Raw genomic sequence first — 17881 nt, 5'->3', positions numbered from 1 at the left:
ATTCTTCCCCGATCTACACACCGAGGTGTGTAGGTCTTGGAGGAAGCCCTATTCCTCGCGTGTTCCTCCAGTATTGGATTATTCCAATGTTCTGGGGGCGCGAGGCGGGCTATGGGACGATGCCTCGGGTGGAAGAGGCTCTCATGAGCTATCTTTCGCCCGATTCTGCGTCGTCCCTGAAGACCCCGGTGCTGCCCACCAAACCCTGTCGGGACACCTCATCGTTGGTGGGCAAAGCTTATAGGGCGGCTGGGCGGGCTGGTAGTTCCCTGCACACAGGGAACTACCAGCCCGTAGGCCTATCTTGTAGGCCTACCAGGCTGACCTCCTGAAAGAGCTCGATGAGGCCGACGGTCCCTCTTCGGAGGATGTGCTGGAACTACGGAGGGCTGCAGATTTGTCTCTCCGCATCACCAGGGAGATGGCCTGTGCTATTGGCCGGTCCATGGCTTCTATGGTGACTGTGGAGAGACATCTCTGGCTGAATCTGTCGGGGATGAGGGAGAAGGATAAGACCTTCCTCCTAGACTCCCCGATTTCGCCTTCTGGTCTATTTGGTGACGCGGTTGAGACCATTGTCGCCAGATACCAGGAGGTGAAGAAGCAGTCAGCAGCCTTCCGCCAGTACCTCCTTCGCCACTCAGAGCCTGGGAAGGCGGCCCCTAGGGGGCAGCCTCAGCCGTCTACTAGCTCCTCGCACCGGCAGGTGCAGAAGGAGAGCGTCGCCTCTAGAGCCCCTCCTCCAGGAGCTTGGCAACAGAGGCGGCGTTCTCACCAGCAGTTCCTCCAGCGGTCTTCCGCTCCTGGAGGCGATCTGAGGAACGTACTCCAGGGCGGAAGGCTGCTGGGAAGAAGTCCTAGCTTCGGCTGGACTTCCAAGAGTGGTCCCCCCCCGCAGAGGGTCAACCGAGGTTGCTTCCTCTGCGGCGCTCCGGGGAAATCGATGTAATCCCGCCGTCTATGACGCTTCGGGCCACATCGATTTCCCGCGAACGCACGCTGCTCAAGGCGCCTCTGGAAAGACTTGCGGCTGGGCAGCTAACGCGTCCGCACATAGAGAATCGTTCCCAACCACTTCCTGCCGGTCATCCGCTTCAGGGGGTTGGGGACGAGGCTCGTGTAACACCCGAAGCCAGCCTCGAGAGGCTGGTTCCCTTAGTAGAGTATCTCGGCGCATGGTAATGCCTTCCGAATATTTCTACATGGGTCCTGCGTACTGTAGACAAAGAGCGGGGTCGGGTAAGGGAGCTAGTAAGATCCTTGCTGGCGAAGGAAGCCTTAAGGTGCGTTCCTCCGCCAGAGAGGGAGTCCGGGTTCTACAGCCGGTACTTTATAGTTCCCAAAAAGGATGGAGGGTTGCGTCCAATTATAGACACTGCATGAAAAGTGGGATTTTCGACCCCGTAAACGCCTGTATACTCCTGGAAATCTCCCTAATTTTCGGCAGTTTTCGACAATTTAGAGGCAGCGAACGTCGCGTTTGTCTGTGCCACAAATTGTCGTAAACGAACCATGACGTAGGTGGAGAGCCCCCCGCTGAGAGACCGCGCGGAGGTGCGACGCCTCTAATTTGCATATGAATAGCAGCGAAACCAGAGAGTCAACGGCCAGACTTGAATTTACTCACTCACTATTGGCTGAAGCCACTACATTTAAAAAAGAAAAATCCCTCGTGATTGGTTGGCAGATCACTGCAAACCAATCATTATTGGTCCCCCTGGCTCATTATAAATGTAAACCCCAATAATAATAATAAATATATAATTTATGTTGTAATAATTTGTTTCATATTAATGTTATTGTGCTATGATGTATTCATACCATCAAGGAATATATGGGAAAATTATACGGACCGTGCCGTTTATTCAAACAAGGGGCTTCATTTATAAGCATACAGCTGTTCATTCAAGAGAAAGGGCTTCATTTATAAAACACAGCGGTTTACTTAAAGAAAGAGCTTTATTGTTAAACACACAACTATGTACAGTGCAGCAGTAATGTCTCGTAATGTAATGTAGAGTTCGGCGTGCTCCAGGCTGCGAGAGCGCGGTGGCCGCACAATCCATCCAGACACCCCGTCAACAAAGCCGTCTTCCTCATCAAACATGAGTTCAATGGTCGCGGACTTCCAAACGTCCACCTCATCCTCATCCAGCACTCTCTCGCTTCCAGCAACTGTAATACAATCCATAAAGACAATAAGCAACCTGAAAAATACTCACATTGACAAAAAACGGATCTAATATAATAAATCTTACCCTTTTTCTTCTTGATCGACTCCGAGCTAAACTTCGCAGTTTCCGCCTGCTATGTAACGTTAAGTTCAGGTTGTTTGTATCTGAAGCTCCAGCGTGTCGATTCATAATACGTCTTACAGGCAGCTGGAAAACAATTACATGAGACTGGTATTAATAAAAACAGTCACGTTAAAATTAAACAAGGAATGAGAAACACATTAGAAGTTACTTACACACAATTTCGTCGTGATCAGCGGTTAAATCTGGACTCGCGGAAATCGCTCCAAGCAGATAAGAGCTCACAGCTTCGTTATGAGGCGAGGATAGTCTGTGTAAACAAAATGTGCAGTTTTAAGCTCGGATCTATTAACGCATCCATTTCCTTATACAGCTGAATAAAAGCATATTCTTTAAATCGTAACGTTACATACCCATGCTCTGGTTCATAGCGACTGCAGTTTGCCTCAGAGTTATGAAGACGAAGACAGCCTCCTGAAAATGAGTCCAAAAAGTTCGTCGCGTCCATGCAGAGATTGAGTTGAAGACGGTGTCCTGTCATTGTTGATCACGAAAAAGGAAAGCAGCAAAAAACATAAAAAAAAGTTTAAAGCTCGTCTTCTACGCGTCATGGCCATGACCTCGACCTCGCACCTCATTGGACTAGGGCTATAATAAGGAACGCGCCCGGGGCCAAATCTCTTTATACGAAACGCGTGACTTATAATCGTTTCAACCTTCAACACGCCCTGTTTTCCGCTTCAACGCAGCAATTTTTTACGTGTGTCTTCTGTATGTGTAGACCCATGGTGTAGACACGCACATTCTGGTCGTGTAACAGGCATACACGCACAGTCGACGCACAGTTTTAACATGTTAAGAAGACACATTTGAACGTGTTTCTTAACGCGCACATTCTGTACATGTCGAAGTGTAATATTTTTTTTTAAAGCAGACTTACCTTTAGATGTAGCTTAGGCTACATACAGATTAATATAAGATATTAATTAATTGCTTAACTGACTACTGTGCTAGAGTAAAGTAGCCTAATGTTACAATGTATATTAAGTAAATGCTTAATATTATACAATTATTATAATTTATCTATATGGGTTATTGTTTGTTTTTTAAAGTTAGGCTATATATAATTTCTAAAAGTATAGGCTAATTTACACAGCACATATTTATAACTGAAAACACACACAACTTTATTCACTTTCACATAATAATGTTTTTGTAATTTGGTGTTTAGTTTGTTGTATAGTTTGTTTATGCTGTTCTGTCTCTGTTTTGTTTCCAGGAACATCTGATGAGTGCTATAATAAAATGACTTCATTATATTTAAAATATGTTTTGATATTCATTTTATTTATATTATTAATATTTTATTTACCCATAAACGTGTCTTTAGGAAGCCATAAGTTATAGAGACAAGAATAACTTTTGCCATTTAAATGCCACATTCATTTACTGAGGACCCATACAGCCAATGATCATGTGTGAAAACACATACATAAATTGATCACTTAGAAATCAAAACTAAGGTTTGAGAAAGAAAGAATATGCATACAACAAAATATATTGTTTCATAGCAGCTTCAGTAACAAGTTCAAAACAAATTCTGCTGTAAACCGGCTCTAACAAGCCAATATAGTGTCAATATTCAGCTCAAGTGACTTCAGTGTTGATTCAGTTCAGTTGATTTCAGTTCAACTGTAAATTCCTCAGTTGTGCATTGTGTGTAGTTAGATATATGCAAAAACAACATTTTTGGAAATAGTTAAAATAGTTTTGCACAAAGTGTTGCTTTTGCAAGAGATGTCTGATGTTTTGTGTGTAGAGTTACAAGAAATGGAGCCATATTTTCAGAAATTGTGTGTAAGCAATTAGATAAAACTGTAAATGAATCCAGTTTATTTTAGTTCAGGACTCATAGTCCAGGTGTTAGTAATCTGTGCTTAATCTTTGTTCCAGGCAACAATTTTTTAACTCACGATTAACTAGATTAAGGCCTACTCTTGGCATAATTTAAACCCTGTCCAGGAAACCACCTCTTGAAAATCTGCATTGATAATTCATAAAATGTGGTGTGAGCTCAATTTAAATGACAATTACAGAAAAACACAATCTGACTTAACTATAAACAAACAAACTTGTACTTTTCACATTTATGATTAATAGCCATTTAAAAAATCATTCACAGTGCAGGGTGGACAAATTAATGTTGGTATGTAAACTGTATGCTTTACTTGATTTATTTGTGTGCTTTGGTTCATTGTCTTGTTGCATCACATAACCTCTCTAAAGGTTGAAGACATGAACTGCTGTCCTGTATTTTTTTATTTTTTTTACATAACATTGGTTATTGCTAATGACATACAGAGTAATTAATCTACACTGTGAGTCCGGACAAGTTGAATCTACTTAAAAAATTGGAGCAAACTGGTTGCCCTAAAAATTTAGTAATGTGAACTAAAACGAGTACATTTAACTTAAATTTAAGTTAACATTTTAACTTAAACTTTAAACTTGTTTTAGTCAAAAAAATTCAGAACCTAGATAAAACTCCCCCTGCTGCTACTCTGATTTGCATTTGTGTAGCTCACAGCATCTTCATTTACATGATAAAGCCTCCCCTAGAATTAAGGGGAGGGGGGGTCATGGGGGGACAACTGCCAAGCAAGGCCCACGTCAATTTCAGACAATTTACGGCAGTTTTCGGTGTTGCCTGCAAATTGCCGTGCACAGTCGTAAACCTGAAGTTTCACGGCAATCTACAGTGTCACATACTGACGAAAATCCCACTTTTCATGCAGTGAGACCTGAGGTATTTGAATCGGTCTCTGCGGAGGTCCGGATTCAAAATGCTCACGGTTCCCATCATCGTGAGTCAGATCCAGTTCGAGGACTGGTTCATCACGATAGATCTAAGGGACGCATTCTTCCATATCTCCATCCTTCTACGTCACAGGAAGTTCTTGAGGTTCGCCTTCGGGGGCGAGGCGTACCAATATCGAGTGCTTCCCTTCGGTCTAGTTCTTTCCCCACGCACGTTCACAAGGTGCATGGATGCAGCTCTGGCTCCATTGAGACTTCAGGGCATCCGTGTGCTGAATTATCTCGACGACTGGCTCATATTTGCCCAGTCGTACGAGATGGCAGTTCGGCATTGAGATGTCGTTTTGGCCCATATAAGGTGACGCCGTCCTGGAGGACTACGGTTCTAGGGATCGTATGGGACTCGACGATGATGCGGGCACAATTGTTTCCCGCGTGAGTCGAGACCATACTGGCGATGGTCTCAGGAATAAGGCTAGGCCACAGCATCACTGTGGAGCACTTTCAGAGAGTGCTGGGGCTCAGGGCAGCAGCGTCCAACGTTATACCTTTTGGCCTGCTGCTCATGAGACCCCTGCAGTGGTGGCTGAAAACCAAGGGGTTTTCCCCCAGAGGGAATCCTTTCCGTATGATCAGGGTAACGCGCAGATGCCTTCGTTCCCTAGTCATATGGAAGAAACCTTGGTTTCTGTCCCAGGGGCCAGTGTTGGGAGCTTCCTGTTGCCGGAAATCCGTTTCAACAGACGCCTCCCTCACTGGTTGGGGCTTGGAGCAGGGGAGTTTGAGGTCGCGCCCTCTATGCAGACTGGCACATCAAATTCTCCTGTGGACCCTAGGGAAACTGTTGTCCATCAGGGCAATGTATGTCCCGGGGGTCCAAAAGCAGGGAGCAGACATCCTGTCAAGGCAGGGGCTGAGGCCCGGGGAGTAGCGACCCAGCCAACATGTCCATGTGGGCCCCACGTGGTTTTTATCTGGGCTATATGGGCGTCATCTGGGCATGGGCTCAGAGTGGGCACTTTGATGGGCTGAATGTGGGCCCCATCTTGGATAAAGTTGTGGGGCCCAGTTAGGTTGCCCATTATTGTTTATTTGAGGGTCCCATGTGGGCCACATTTGGGCTATATTTAGAATTGTAAAGTTTTATTGTTTGCAGTTGGTTTTGTTTTTTATACAATTATGGGTAACAGCCTAACCCTATTATATATATATATATATATATATATATATATATATATATATATATATATATATACACACACACACACACACACACATACACACATATATATACATACAAACACACTTCATTAAAATTCTTTTTTTAAATGATCTAAAATCACTTGCCTCGTGCAGGCATGGCTTTATCATAATCATGTATGCTTTTTAAGAGAGTGTTCTTGTTAATGTTTTGATAGTATTTTAAACTAATTGTGTCAGGGTTCTGCCCTGGCAGCCTTGTCTGTGTTGTCCTTGTTTAATGTTTCTATGTTTGTGTTGTGTCTGCCTTGTGTTCCTCTTGTCCCACCTCTTTGTTTCCTGTTACCACGCCCCCTTGTTTAGTCCTTGTCTAGTCCTCGTTTCACTAATTGTGCTCACCTGATCCTCATGTGCTTTTCCCTTTTATATTGAGTTCCTTTCCCTCTTGTCTTTGCTGATTCGTTGTATGTACGTATTCAGTGTTTGCTCGTTCATCTTGCCAAGTCAGTTAGAGATTTAGTGTCTCCTATATTTTTGGCTTTGAGTTTATTTATTTTCAGTTTTTTCCCTTTGTTCCTGAATTTTTAGTCAAGGTTCTATCTTTATTTTGCTCTAGTTTTCTCCAGGCTTTATTTTGGTTTCTCTTTTGTTTTCCCCTTTTTCTAGCTCCAGTTATATCTAGTTTATCGTTTGTTTTTAGTGTTCTAGTTTCGCCAGTTTTTATTTGCTTGGTTTTCTTTTGTTGTCTTGAGTGTTGTCTTGTGTTAGTTCCTGCCTCCTCCCTGGGATTCCCTGCCTGCTGGTTCCCTCTGCCTGGTAACTTGACTGGTTCTGAGTGTGTGAGCAGTAAGTACGGATCCCTGCTTCACTGTGTCCTGCCCTGTCTTCTCCACTACCATCTACCTGGCCTGGTCAGTCCTCAGAGGTTCTTCAACCAGCTGTATCTTGGAGCTGGTTCCAGCAGTCACACTCATCCGTTGTGTCATTGTTCTGCGTTGGCCCTGCTGTTTGGACTCACTCGTCCACTACCCTCTTGTGCCTTGTTGAACTGTCCTGTCAATAAATTATCTTTGTTCACTCTGCATCTGGGTCCTCCATTTCAGAAGTCCTGACAAATTGCCTTTTCTTTCATTACTGTTCTTTAGATATGAAACTGATGGGTCTGCCCAATCCCAGGAGTGATGGACTGAAGAATTTTCAATGCTCATGTCCTGTGTGATTTAACTTTTATTTTGTTTTTCTCATGGTCAATAAAAAGGTGATTTGCAAATTCTGAGTTGAAAGTCATTTTTTTTCACAGTAGAAATATGTTTTGCATGTAAATTATTAAGGTCAGGTACAGGTTTAGTAAAACATAGATTAACTTAAAGTTGGCAGGGTTTGATAGTTTATTTTGCAAATCAGCACATTAATTTCACAGGAATAAAAAGAAATATAAATGGGGCCCAGTTCTCACCCACTGGGGTCCCACAAAAAACCCCATAGAGGGGCCATTTGTGGGCCCAGTGGTATCACCCATTTGGGCCCCATAAGGGTTCTGTATGTGGCCCACTTTGGCCCCATTTATTAGAACCCATATGGGACCCATATTGGCCCCTATAATGAATACACAAATGGGCCCCACTTAGAGCCCACTATGGACCCATCATGTGCCCCTATGGGCTAACACACATGGGGCCCATGTGGAGCCGATGGACAAAATTCTATGGGCCCCACTTGGGTTGCCCATGTAGGGCCCAAGTGACAGCCCATCAAAAACCCACATGGGGCCCACATGGCAATGTTGGCTGGGGACTCCACCCAGGGGTGGTGGAGGCCATGTGCGAGAGGTTCGGCCCAGTGGAAGTGGACTTGGTGGCGTCTCGAGAGACGTTCCACTGCCCATTGTGGTGTTCCCTCACGCATCCAGCCCCGCTGGGGTTGGATGCCATGGTTCAGACGTGGCCGAGGCCGCATCTGTACGCATTTCCCCCGTTTGCTCTGCTCCCGGGAGTCCTGGAGAGGGTCCGTCAACAGGGGGTCAGCCTACTTCTGGTAGCACCCCGTTGGCCGACGCGAGTTTGGTGACGGCGGACACTAGGGCAGGCGCTACCCTCGGTGTGGGCTAGTGGGTACTCGTTCCCCAAAGTGTCGTTCCGACGCAGTGAGAGTTCCCTCGAAAGGGAACGGCTCAGGTTACGTCTGTAACCCTTGTTCCCTGAGAAAAGAACGAGCACTGCGTCACGTCACCACACCTCGGCACGCCTGGAGCGCATGCTTCAGAGCAATAGCTGCCGTTTCAATGCGCCGGCTCTCCCTTTATACTTCCGGGTACGCCGTCACGATGACGTCATCACGCACGCCAATCAGATTGGCCTAGTTTCTATACGGACTTCAGATTCGCTAGTGCTTAGGGAGTATCCCCAAAGTGTCGTTCCGACGCAGTGCTCGTTCCCTTCTCAGGGAACAAGGGTTACAGACATAACCCGAGCCGTTTTCCGAGATGAATGGGTGAAAAAAACAATTTGCATTTATTCTTCCTGCATCCTGTACGAGGCTTGTGTGTCTCATTCTGTCGTGGTTGTCAAAAGTGGAAACATTAAATAAAATGTTTCTTGCACTTTTTCATTTTTTCAACACTGGTGGCACTTTATTTTTGCCTGTTTGTGTTTCTGAATGATATTGATAATGATATTTTACCAGTGCAATTTGAAGCACAGAAGAGAGCAGTGTTCAATATTAGAGACATTTAGTTAAGTAGAGACTATACATGTGAATGAACATAAAATGTGTTCTGAGATTTCAGTTTTTTTTTTTTACCAGGGGGGTTTGCATTCATTGATTGTTATTATTCATCTCAGTTCAGCAGGGAAAAGCACTTTAGTTGCTAGTAATATTGAAATGAATGTATTTTCAGTGCAGATTTAGAGATAGAAGGTATTTTTAGTTAATCATATTTTTGTCAGACATGGTTACTGGTTAAATTTAGACATTTGTACCGCTTAGAGCACCTTTTAAAGGACATAACAGAACAACAAAAAAATGAGATTTTTTGAAGGATTACCTATGTTTGCTTTAACAATATGAACAGACATGTTTTGTCCATATGAGAACTTATTATATTTTGTTCAATAACAACGTAACAAATAACAAATGTTATCTTCACTAATTTCTTTAGTCTGGCAATAAACATAAATTATCGTTTTTAGGTATATAATTGTCCGGACCTCGGCCAGTGAGGAGGGTTCATTTACTGGACCTCAAGCAATTTTAGTTGAAGACCCCTGGCCTAGTCGGTATAGGGTTGTCACGTGCCGGAGATAGCAGGCGAAGGCGAGGATCTAAATGCAGGGTTTTTAATAAAATAACACATTGAACAAAACAACTCCAGGAATAAAGAAACAAAGGAACAAAGACCCCTAGGACACACAAACTAGAAGCAACCATAACATGTACTACAACCCACAAACACCAGTAAGACACAAGCACTATATATACAAATGAAAGACTAGCTTAACAAGATAACAAGAGGGAGTGGCTAAATTGGAAACACCTGGGAGAACTAATCAACATGAAACTACAAAGAACTACAAAACATGACAAGACAGGAAATAACAAAAGTCCTCACAAGACAGGGAAACACAGGCTGGGATCATGACTAGGGTCGAGCATACATGTTGTTGATTTTGATGATTTAACGAGTTTAGCCAATTCTTCTTCTCCTATAGCAGTGAATGTGTGTGTGTGTGTGTGTGTGTGTGTGTGTGTGTCTTCTTCTATAGCAGTGAATGAGTGTAATTTTTCCTCAGTGACACTACAATGCTCTGTCTGATGTGATACTGTAGTAGACGCTGCATGGTTAAAATTTTCTTCCTAATATTATCAATCTTACATGTGAAGAAGTTCATAAAGTCATTACTGCTGTGCTGTTTACAATCATCAGAAGTTGAAGCTTTATTTTTGGTTAATTTAGCCACTGTATCGAATAAATACCTTGGGTTGTGTTTGTTTTCTTCCAAGAGAGTTGAGAAATAAGCAGATCTAGCAGTTCTTACGGCCTTTCTGTATGCAATCATGCGCTCTTTCCACAAATTACGAAAGACCTCTAGTTTTGTTTTCTTCCAGCCGTGCTCCCTTTTTCTGGCTGCTGTTTTAAGGGCCCGGGTGTGCTCGTTGTACCACGGCATTGGACTATTTTCTTTAATCTTCTTTAAGCGCAGAGGAGCAACTGTGTCTAAAGTACTGGAAAAGAGAGAGTCAGTAGTTTCTGTTGCAACATCGAGTTCTTCTATGCTATCTGGGATGCTGAGGAGATGATACTGATGAGGGAGATTATTTAAAAAGCAATCTTTAGTAGCGGCAGTGATTGTCCTGCCATTTTTGAAGCGAGGGGGCGGCTTTGCAACCTTAGCTAAATTAAGTATAAATGATACTAGGTAATGATCTGAGATGTCATCGCTCTGCTGCAGAATTTCAACGGTATCAACATTTATTCCATGTGACAATATTAGGTGTAAAGTATGATTATGGCGATGAGTGGGTCCTGACACGTGTTGCCTAACTCCAATAGAGTTTAGTGTATCTTTAAATGCTAATCCCAATACGTCTTTTTCGTTGTCTACATGGATATTAAAATCACCAACAATTAGTACTTTATCTACGGCCAGTACTAACTCTGATAGAAAGTCAGCAAATTCTTTGATAAAGTCTGTATTATGCCCTGGTGGCCTGTATACAGTAGCTAACACAAATGTTAGACAGGATTTATCAATTACTCTACACAACGTTACATAAAGCACCAAAACTTCGAAGGAATTATATTTGAAACTAGACTTCTGAGTAATACTGAAGATATTATTATAAATTACAGCAACCCCTCCCCCTTTACCCTTCAGACGCGGATCATGTTTATAACAATAATCTTGGGGGGTGGACTCATTTAAAGTAATCGTCAGGTCTAGGTTATGATCTGTAATCCTATCATTAATAAGCACTTTTGAGGAAAGGGATCGAATATTCAGCAGCCAGAGTTTTATCATTTGTTCATCTGTATTTTATCTGTTTTTTATTTGTTGAACATCAATTAAAGGGATAATTAACCAAAACATTTAAATTAGCCCATGATTTACTCACCCTCAAGTCATCCTATGTGTATATGACATTCTTCTTTCAGACAAATAAAATGTATTAATTGTAATTGATCAAACAGTAATTGCTGCTCTGTTTTTTAAGTCCATAAAAATGCATCTGTCCGTCAAATAACGTGCTCCACCAGGCTCCGGGGGGTTAATAAAGACCTTCTGAAGCTAATGGATGCGTTTGTGTAAGAAAAATATCCATATTTAAAACTTTATAAAGTAACGTTCCGGCCAATCACCTTCCATGGAAAAAGTGTTGAAAGTGCCTCTCGCCGTTTACGCTATGCTTACGCTACGTCTGATGAGCGAAACTTGTAGTAAAAGCATTTTGAACTGCAGAGGATCTTTCAACACTTTTTCCATAAATAGAATACGGAAGGTAATTGGCCACAACTTTTCTTTATGTCAAACTCTAGGAAGTGTTAAATTAAATATCTTTTAAGTGTTGATTTTTATATTAGGTTATATTAACAAAATTTTAGAGTTACAATTACTCTCTGTAAGATTAGTATTTTCATTCCAGGAAGAGTTCAATTTAAAAAAATTAAACTCTAAGAGCAGATTTATTTTAACTCTGCACTGAAGTATATTTGATGGTCACGCATGTACACTCAGATTGAGTTGATTTTAACTAACAGAGTTTTGCTGTGTGGTCCAGTTTCTTGCCTTCACCCATTTAGACACCAGTTCCTAAGATTTTGGCCTGTGACTGCCATAAAAATTTCCCAGGTCTTTTTTTTTTATGTGAATAAAAGCTTAAATTCAGTCTGTTCAGCATATAAAGCGATAGTGTCTCTTAAGAAATGTTTTACTAAACCGCTCAATTCTGTAAAGCGAGGACGCAGTATCATAAATTCTGATCTGCTACAGCTCTGAGGAGACAGAATTACTGTTGAGGTCTTGTGATATTAAGGTGCAAAATACAATCCTGAATTCTAGAGCACCCTCCAACAGGAATATCGGAAGGGTTGGTTCCAGAGCATTGCCCTGCGCCAGTGGTGCTATGTTTCTGCCGTCCCTACTAAACAAGAACAGGGCTTTCTTGGGTAAGTACACATACTGTAAAATAAAGTGTAACCAGTATACACTCACCTAAGAAAACATCCCCCACACCATTACACCACCACCATGTTCTCATTCTGTTTACGCCAAATTCTGACTCTACCATCTGTCTCGACAGAAATCCAGACTCATCAGACCAGGCAACATTTTTCCAGTCTTCTACTGTCCAATTTTGGTGAGCTGGTGCAAATTGTAGCCTCTTTTTCCTATTTGTAGTGGAGATGAGTGGTACCCGGTGGGGTCTTCTGCTGTTGTAGCCCATCCGCCTCAAGGTTGTGCGTGTTGTGGCTTCACAAATGCTTTGCTGCATACCTCGGTTGTAACGAGTGGTTATTTCAGTCAAAGTTGCTCTTCTATCAGCTTGAATCAGTCGGCCCATTCTCCTCTGACCTCTAGCATCAACAAGGCATTTTGGCCCACAGGACTGCCGCATACTGGATGCTTTTCCCTTTCCACACCATTCTTTGTAAACCCTAGAAATGGTTGTGCGTGAAAATCCCAGTAACTGAGCAGATTGTGAAATACTCAGACCGGCCCGTCTGGCACCAACAACCATGCCACGCTCAAAATTGCTTAAATGCCCTTTCTTTCCCATTCTGACATTCAGTTTGGAGTTCAGGAGATTGTCTTGACCAGGACCACACCCCTAAATGCATTGAAGCAACTGCCATGTGATTGGTTGATTAGATAATATCATTAATGAGAAATTGAACAGGTGTTCCTAATAATCCTTTAGGTGAGTGTATATGGCTGCAATTTCTGCAGAGTATGTAAAGGTAAATGATCAACCATTAGGTTCACATTCTAATCACTCACTTTCCGAAAGGTGCTCAGCGACTGCACCCTGCGCAGACTGTTAGGGTGCACTCATGGGACCACAGTCTGGTTTTAAGAACACTTACACAACACCCTTTTGAGCCTGTGGAGCATTGTGACTTGAAGTGGCTTTCAATGAAGACAGCGGGTGCTTATATCTTGTCTCTCCGCCAATCACTGGAATTAGACACAGGTGGTAGTCATCATTCACGTGACCTCTTTATTACCGCTCATCGCCCACCTGTTCCCCCAGTGCAGACCTCACTTTACCACACCCTCCTCGCCACATATTATGATCAGATCACCCTGGTACTTTAGGTTGCTTCTCTTAGCTCTGGCTTAGCGTAGGATCAGATCAGCCTTTTCTGTTGGTATCGATGAAGGCTGATGATAACCGCTCTTGGTTTCTCTCCTATCACTGGTTTGGCTGCAAGAGTTCTATGGTCTCGGTCGATTTCTCGAGGAGTAGAAAAAATATCCTCACCAAACATGTCTGACAACAACTGAAGAAGACAGATGAGGCCCTTCGATCGACTATTCTAATGTTGTTCCGGTGGCTGCACGATATTTGACTTTGAAATGTAGTTTGGCGTTGCTTTCTGACAAGACCGAGCATGTCACATTAGCATCGGTTACATTGACCTTGGTTTTGGTTGTGTTTGTTGTTTTTTGCAAGATGGGAGAACATAACAGAGAACATAACAGAACAGGTGATTATGCATTCCTGCATATACTGTGTCATAAATTACTCACTCTTTCACTTCTGTGATCAAGATCAAGTTCTTTTAATGCCAAAGATCAAATTCCCAATGTTCAGTAATCAATGTACTTGAACGTAATGGGATTAGAAATGCAAAGTTGTGTTTGCCTTGACATGTTAAAATGAATAGATGTGCATATTAAACAGAACAGCAGGATAAAAGGATAAAAAAGAAGAAAGCTAAATGAAAAACTTGCACAATACACAAAACATGCAGTGTATACATAAGAACAGAACATAATGATTGCTATCACTTGCACGGTCAAATCAAATACAAACAGAAAAAAGTTCCTCCATCCATTTTTTAAGCCTCATGTCCAATGTAGGGTCACGATGCCTATGGACAGTCAGGATCATCAGACCATACATTCTGAATCACAGTTGCGTTTGCTGGCCGTAGTGTTGTGTCACTGAGCTCTGGAAGATTGTGTTCGTCTTTTTCTTGACTTTTACTACAAGTGCAGAGGAAGGTCAGGAACACCGGTATGAACATGATGCCGTGGACGGCCCCGAACAGAATGACTAAGAACATGATTTTGAAGAAGGTCCTGAAGATGTAGCTCTTAGCAGCCGCGAGCACCACCACACCGGCGATAGTGGACACGGCACCCTGAACGATCGGATAGCCCAGTTTATAGATGGCATCAATGGCTTTATCATTCGCTGAGGATTTTTCACTTGACACGAAAGCATAGGATATGTGAGCAGAGAAGTCGACAGAAAACCCGATACAGATAACAAGATTGATCATAGACACGGAGTCTAAACTAACATCCCATAATGCCATGAAACCAGCCACTCCCACAATGACAGATGCGATGGCAAATGTCACCCAGAGAGAGCAGAGAGGGTTTGGGATCAACACGAGTGAAATGACTAGCATTGCACATGTGGCAACTACAATATTTTGGATTGTATTATCAACGACGACGGCATATTGGTCGAAGTAGATGAATGCAGGGTGGTACACTATCAGATCAATATTCTCACACTTTTCTGCGGTTTCTCTAAATGCTTCCAGCATGTTCTTCTCATCGATCGCTGTGCGGATGTTCACAGTCTGAATGAACATGCGTGATGCATGAATTTGATTGTTAGTGAAATTAACATCTTGACTGAAACCAGACTGAGTAAGAAATGCAGTTAAATGGCTTTTGAATTGAGTTTCATTGTTTAAATTGAAACTAGCTGCAATCTGCATATATACACTCAGCCAAGAAATGGGCGAAATGCCTGAATCTGCCACTGTCAGATCTTGAAACTTTTCCAAACACAAGTTAAGACTTTCAGGAGCAGTTGGGCTCCAGTACTCAAAGGCTTCATCCTTTATAACTAACATGACATTGGGACCAAAGGCAGAGAAGAATTCATCTTCTTTGGCATAGTAACTGCCAACATATGAGCCGTCTGCTGCTAAATTTTTCAGATCTAGGCCTTCCTTCATTTGGAAGCATCCATAGATACTGGCTGCCAAATACCCGGCATAGACCAGACACACGAGCGTCTTAACCCACGCTCTCGTCAGAAAAGGGCCGTAATAGTTTTTAAAGAACGAATCCATTGGCATTTCAAATTCCTTGCGTGTCTTTACATTATACGCCCCACCAACACAACAACCTCCACCATCCCCAGTGGCTTGTGGGACTTTCATGCAGGTCAGCCAGTGTCTGTTGCCTTTCTCTCTCGGTCCGTTGAGTGCGAGACACGCGCCAAAGAAGGTGATGTTGAAGATGTAGCAGAACAGAAGAGCTGTGCTGGTGTACATGCAGAAAGACTGAACGGAGCGGAAGGGTGTCATGAGACCGATGTAGAAAGCCAGCACATCTGTCAGCGTGGTGATAGTGATGGACACGCCGGCCTCTTTATACGTTTCTGCTAAACGCATCTCAGCGGCTTTATTAACTTCAGTCTTCTGCCAGCTGGAGATCATGATGAACATGTCATCAACACCCACACCTGGAGGACAGCAGAGACCGTGAGCTGTGAACATCAGCTGTGAGACACCTACTCGTGATGTGATTAATGAACTTACCGAGAATCAGGAAGGGGGCTGTGGCCACGGTCATGGCGAACGGCATCCCACAGAAGAGCAGCAGCCCAAAGCTGGACAACACGGCCATCCCAGCGGAGACCACGCCGAACGCGGCCACCCACACCTTCGTCCTGACACAGTCTAACCTGTGCAAAGACACATGCAATAGAGATAAATGACATAGCTAGAGCTTATTTGATTATTTGTTCATTATTTGTCATACCTCATACAAGACAGAATTGAAACGGTAATGGCCAGGAAATACGTAACAGAGAAGAGGGGGATGATAGAGTCCGAGTTGGCCTCAAGCTCATTCTGTCTTGATATTGATGTAAAGTAAGACACACGGACCTGTAGAAATTCAACACAAAACACTCTTCAGTATAGTTACTGTATACATGACTGTGATGCATTGTGTTCAAGCACAGTGGGAAGATATAGTTATGGAAAATGATGACAAACAATCAAGCACAAATGAACAGATTTGGTCCATTTGATCAAAATATTGCATTTGTTGTCCAAAATACGTTTGGGGCTTGAGTTATAGTTACTGGAGATGATTAGATTAATGTCATATGAAGTACATTTACACACACACAATGGTCACTAGGTATATATATATATATTTATGTAGATATAACTCAGAACTCACAGTAATTTCTTTGACTTACCGTTTTCTGATCTGTATAGTTTGAGAGGAGTTTCAGAAAGCCATCAAGCCAGTCAGAGTTTTGCTTGGTCTTCTCGTCCTTCTCGTCTAAGAAATAAAAAAGCCGGACCGCTTTGGCACTGGTGAGCTTTGAGCTGTCTGGCTTTAGCTCTACTCCGCCGATAGTTGTTCCCCAAAACGTGCCATTATTCATCGGATATGTTATGTTTAAGGAACCTATTTCCGTAGCTTTGTATTTTATAATGTCTAAAATTGCATTTGACACGCATATTCCCTTTGTTTTGGCACAGAGGTTTTCAAGAGTGTTTCCTGTCGTTATACTCTTCACTCGTCTGTCCAGCTCTATAATGTCATTAAAAGCTTCTTCGGTTAATATATTTTCTCCTTGCAAGCCTGTGATGATCAAAGAGGCATTAGTGCCTTCAGACGAAAGCCGTAACTGAGAAAACTCTTCAGATTGTGGGAAGTTTTCCACCACGATCGCCCTCTCCAGCTTGGCAGGTCCATTGACAGGTGTAAACTGGTCTTCAATATCGTTAGCCTCCCTCTCCTTAAGAAAGATAAAACCAGCTCCGAGGGCAGCAGCTACACATAACGGTAATATAAGAAACACATATGGATATCTACCAACAACATGACCAAGCTTTTCAAAGGCCAGAGACAGAGGTCTTTCAATGCAGTCTGTTTTACACTTCGCCATCCTCCACACACTTCAGCAGTTTACGGTGAATCTCTTGCCCCAAAAAACATCCTCCTTCTACATTGACTCAATGTTGTCATAACGTACTTTTAGGCAGAGCTGAACACTAACAGCTCATTTGTTACTTATTACCAAATGGTTACTCATTAACAAACTTCCTTGTCACCTGCCCTCTTCATCACTGCATACTTAACTATCAGGTGTCACGTTTTAGTTTATTTGTTCATGTTGTGCTGCCTTATGACTTTGAGAACTTTTATTTTGAAGTTATTGTTTGAGCAACACTGCCATCTAGTGGCTGTTCAGCCATTTTGTTTAGTTGAAAGTAGGAAGCATCCAGAGCACACGCTTGAGAGATGATGCATCTGATTTGTTTCTTTCCACTGTTCCTGGGATACTAATTGTCTGTAAGTGATCGAAAAGTATTATTATTATTATATTAAGGACACTTC

At 42.7% G+C, this 17881-nt stretch overlaps 1 protein-coding gene across 1 annotated transcript; it reads right to left on the bottom strand.

Annotated features, from left to right (window-relative positions):
• Window positions 1-14043: 14043 nt before the first annotated feature.
• On the bottom strand, window positions 14044-17429 carry LOC307134759 (patched domain-containing protein 3-like; the record flags this gene model as incomplete). The annotated part of the gene is made up of 4 exons (XM_079830756.1): window positions 14044-15983; window positions 16060-16205; window positions 16283-16410; window positions 16731-17429. The coding sequence occupies 4 exons, from the start codon at window positions 17427-17429 to the stop codon at window positions 14365-14367; spliced, it is 2592 nt and encodes an 863-aa protein (XP_079686882.1). The 3' UTR covers window positions 14044-14364.
• Window positions 17430-17881: the final 452 nt, after the last annotated feature.

The sequence above is a fragment of the Gobio gobio genome, assembly GCF_949357685.1.
Source record: "Gobio gobio genome assembly, chromosome: 1".
In the NCBI taxonomy this organism is placed as follows: Eukaryota; Metazoa; Chordata; class Actinopteri; order Cypriniformes; family Gobionidae; genus Gobio; species Gobio gobio.
The sequence above is the reverse complement of the archived record's forward strand: the minus strand, read 5'-3'. Positions and strand labels throughout refer to the sequence as shown.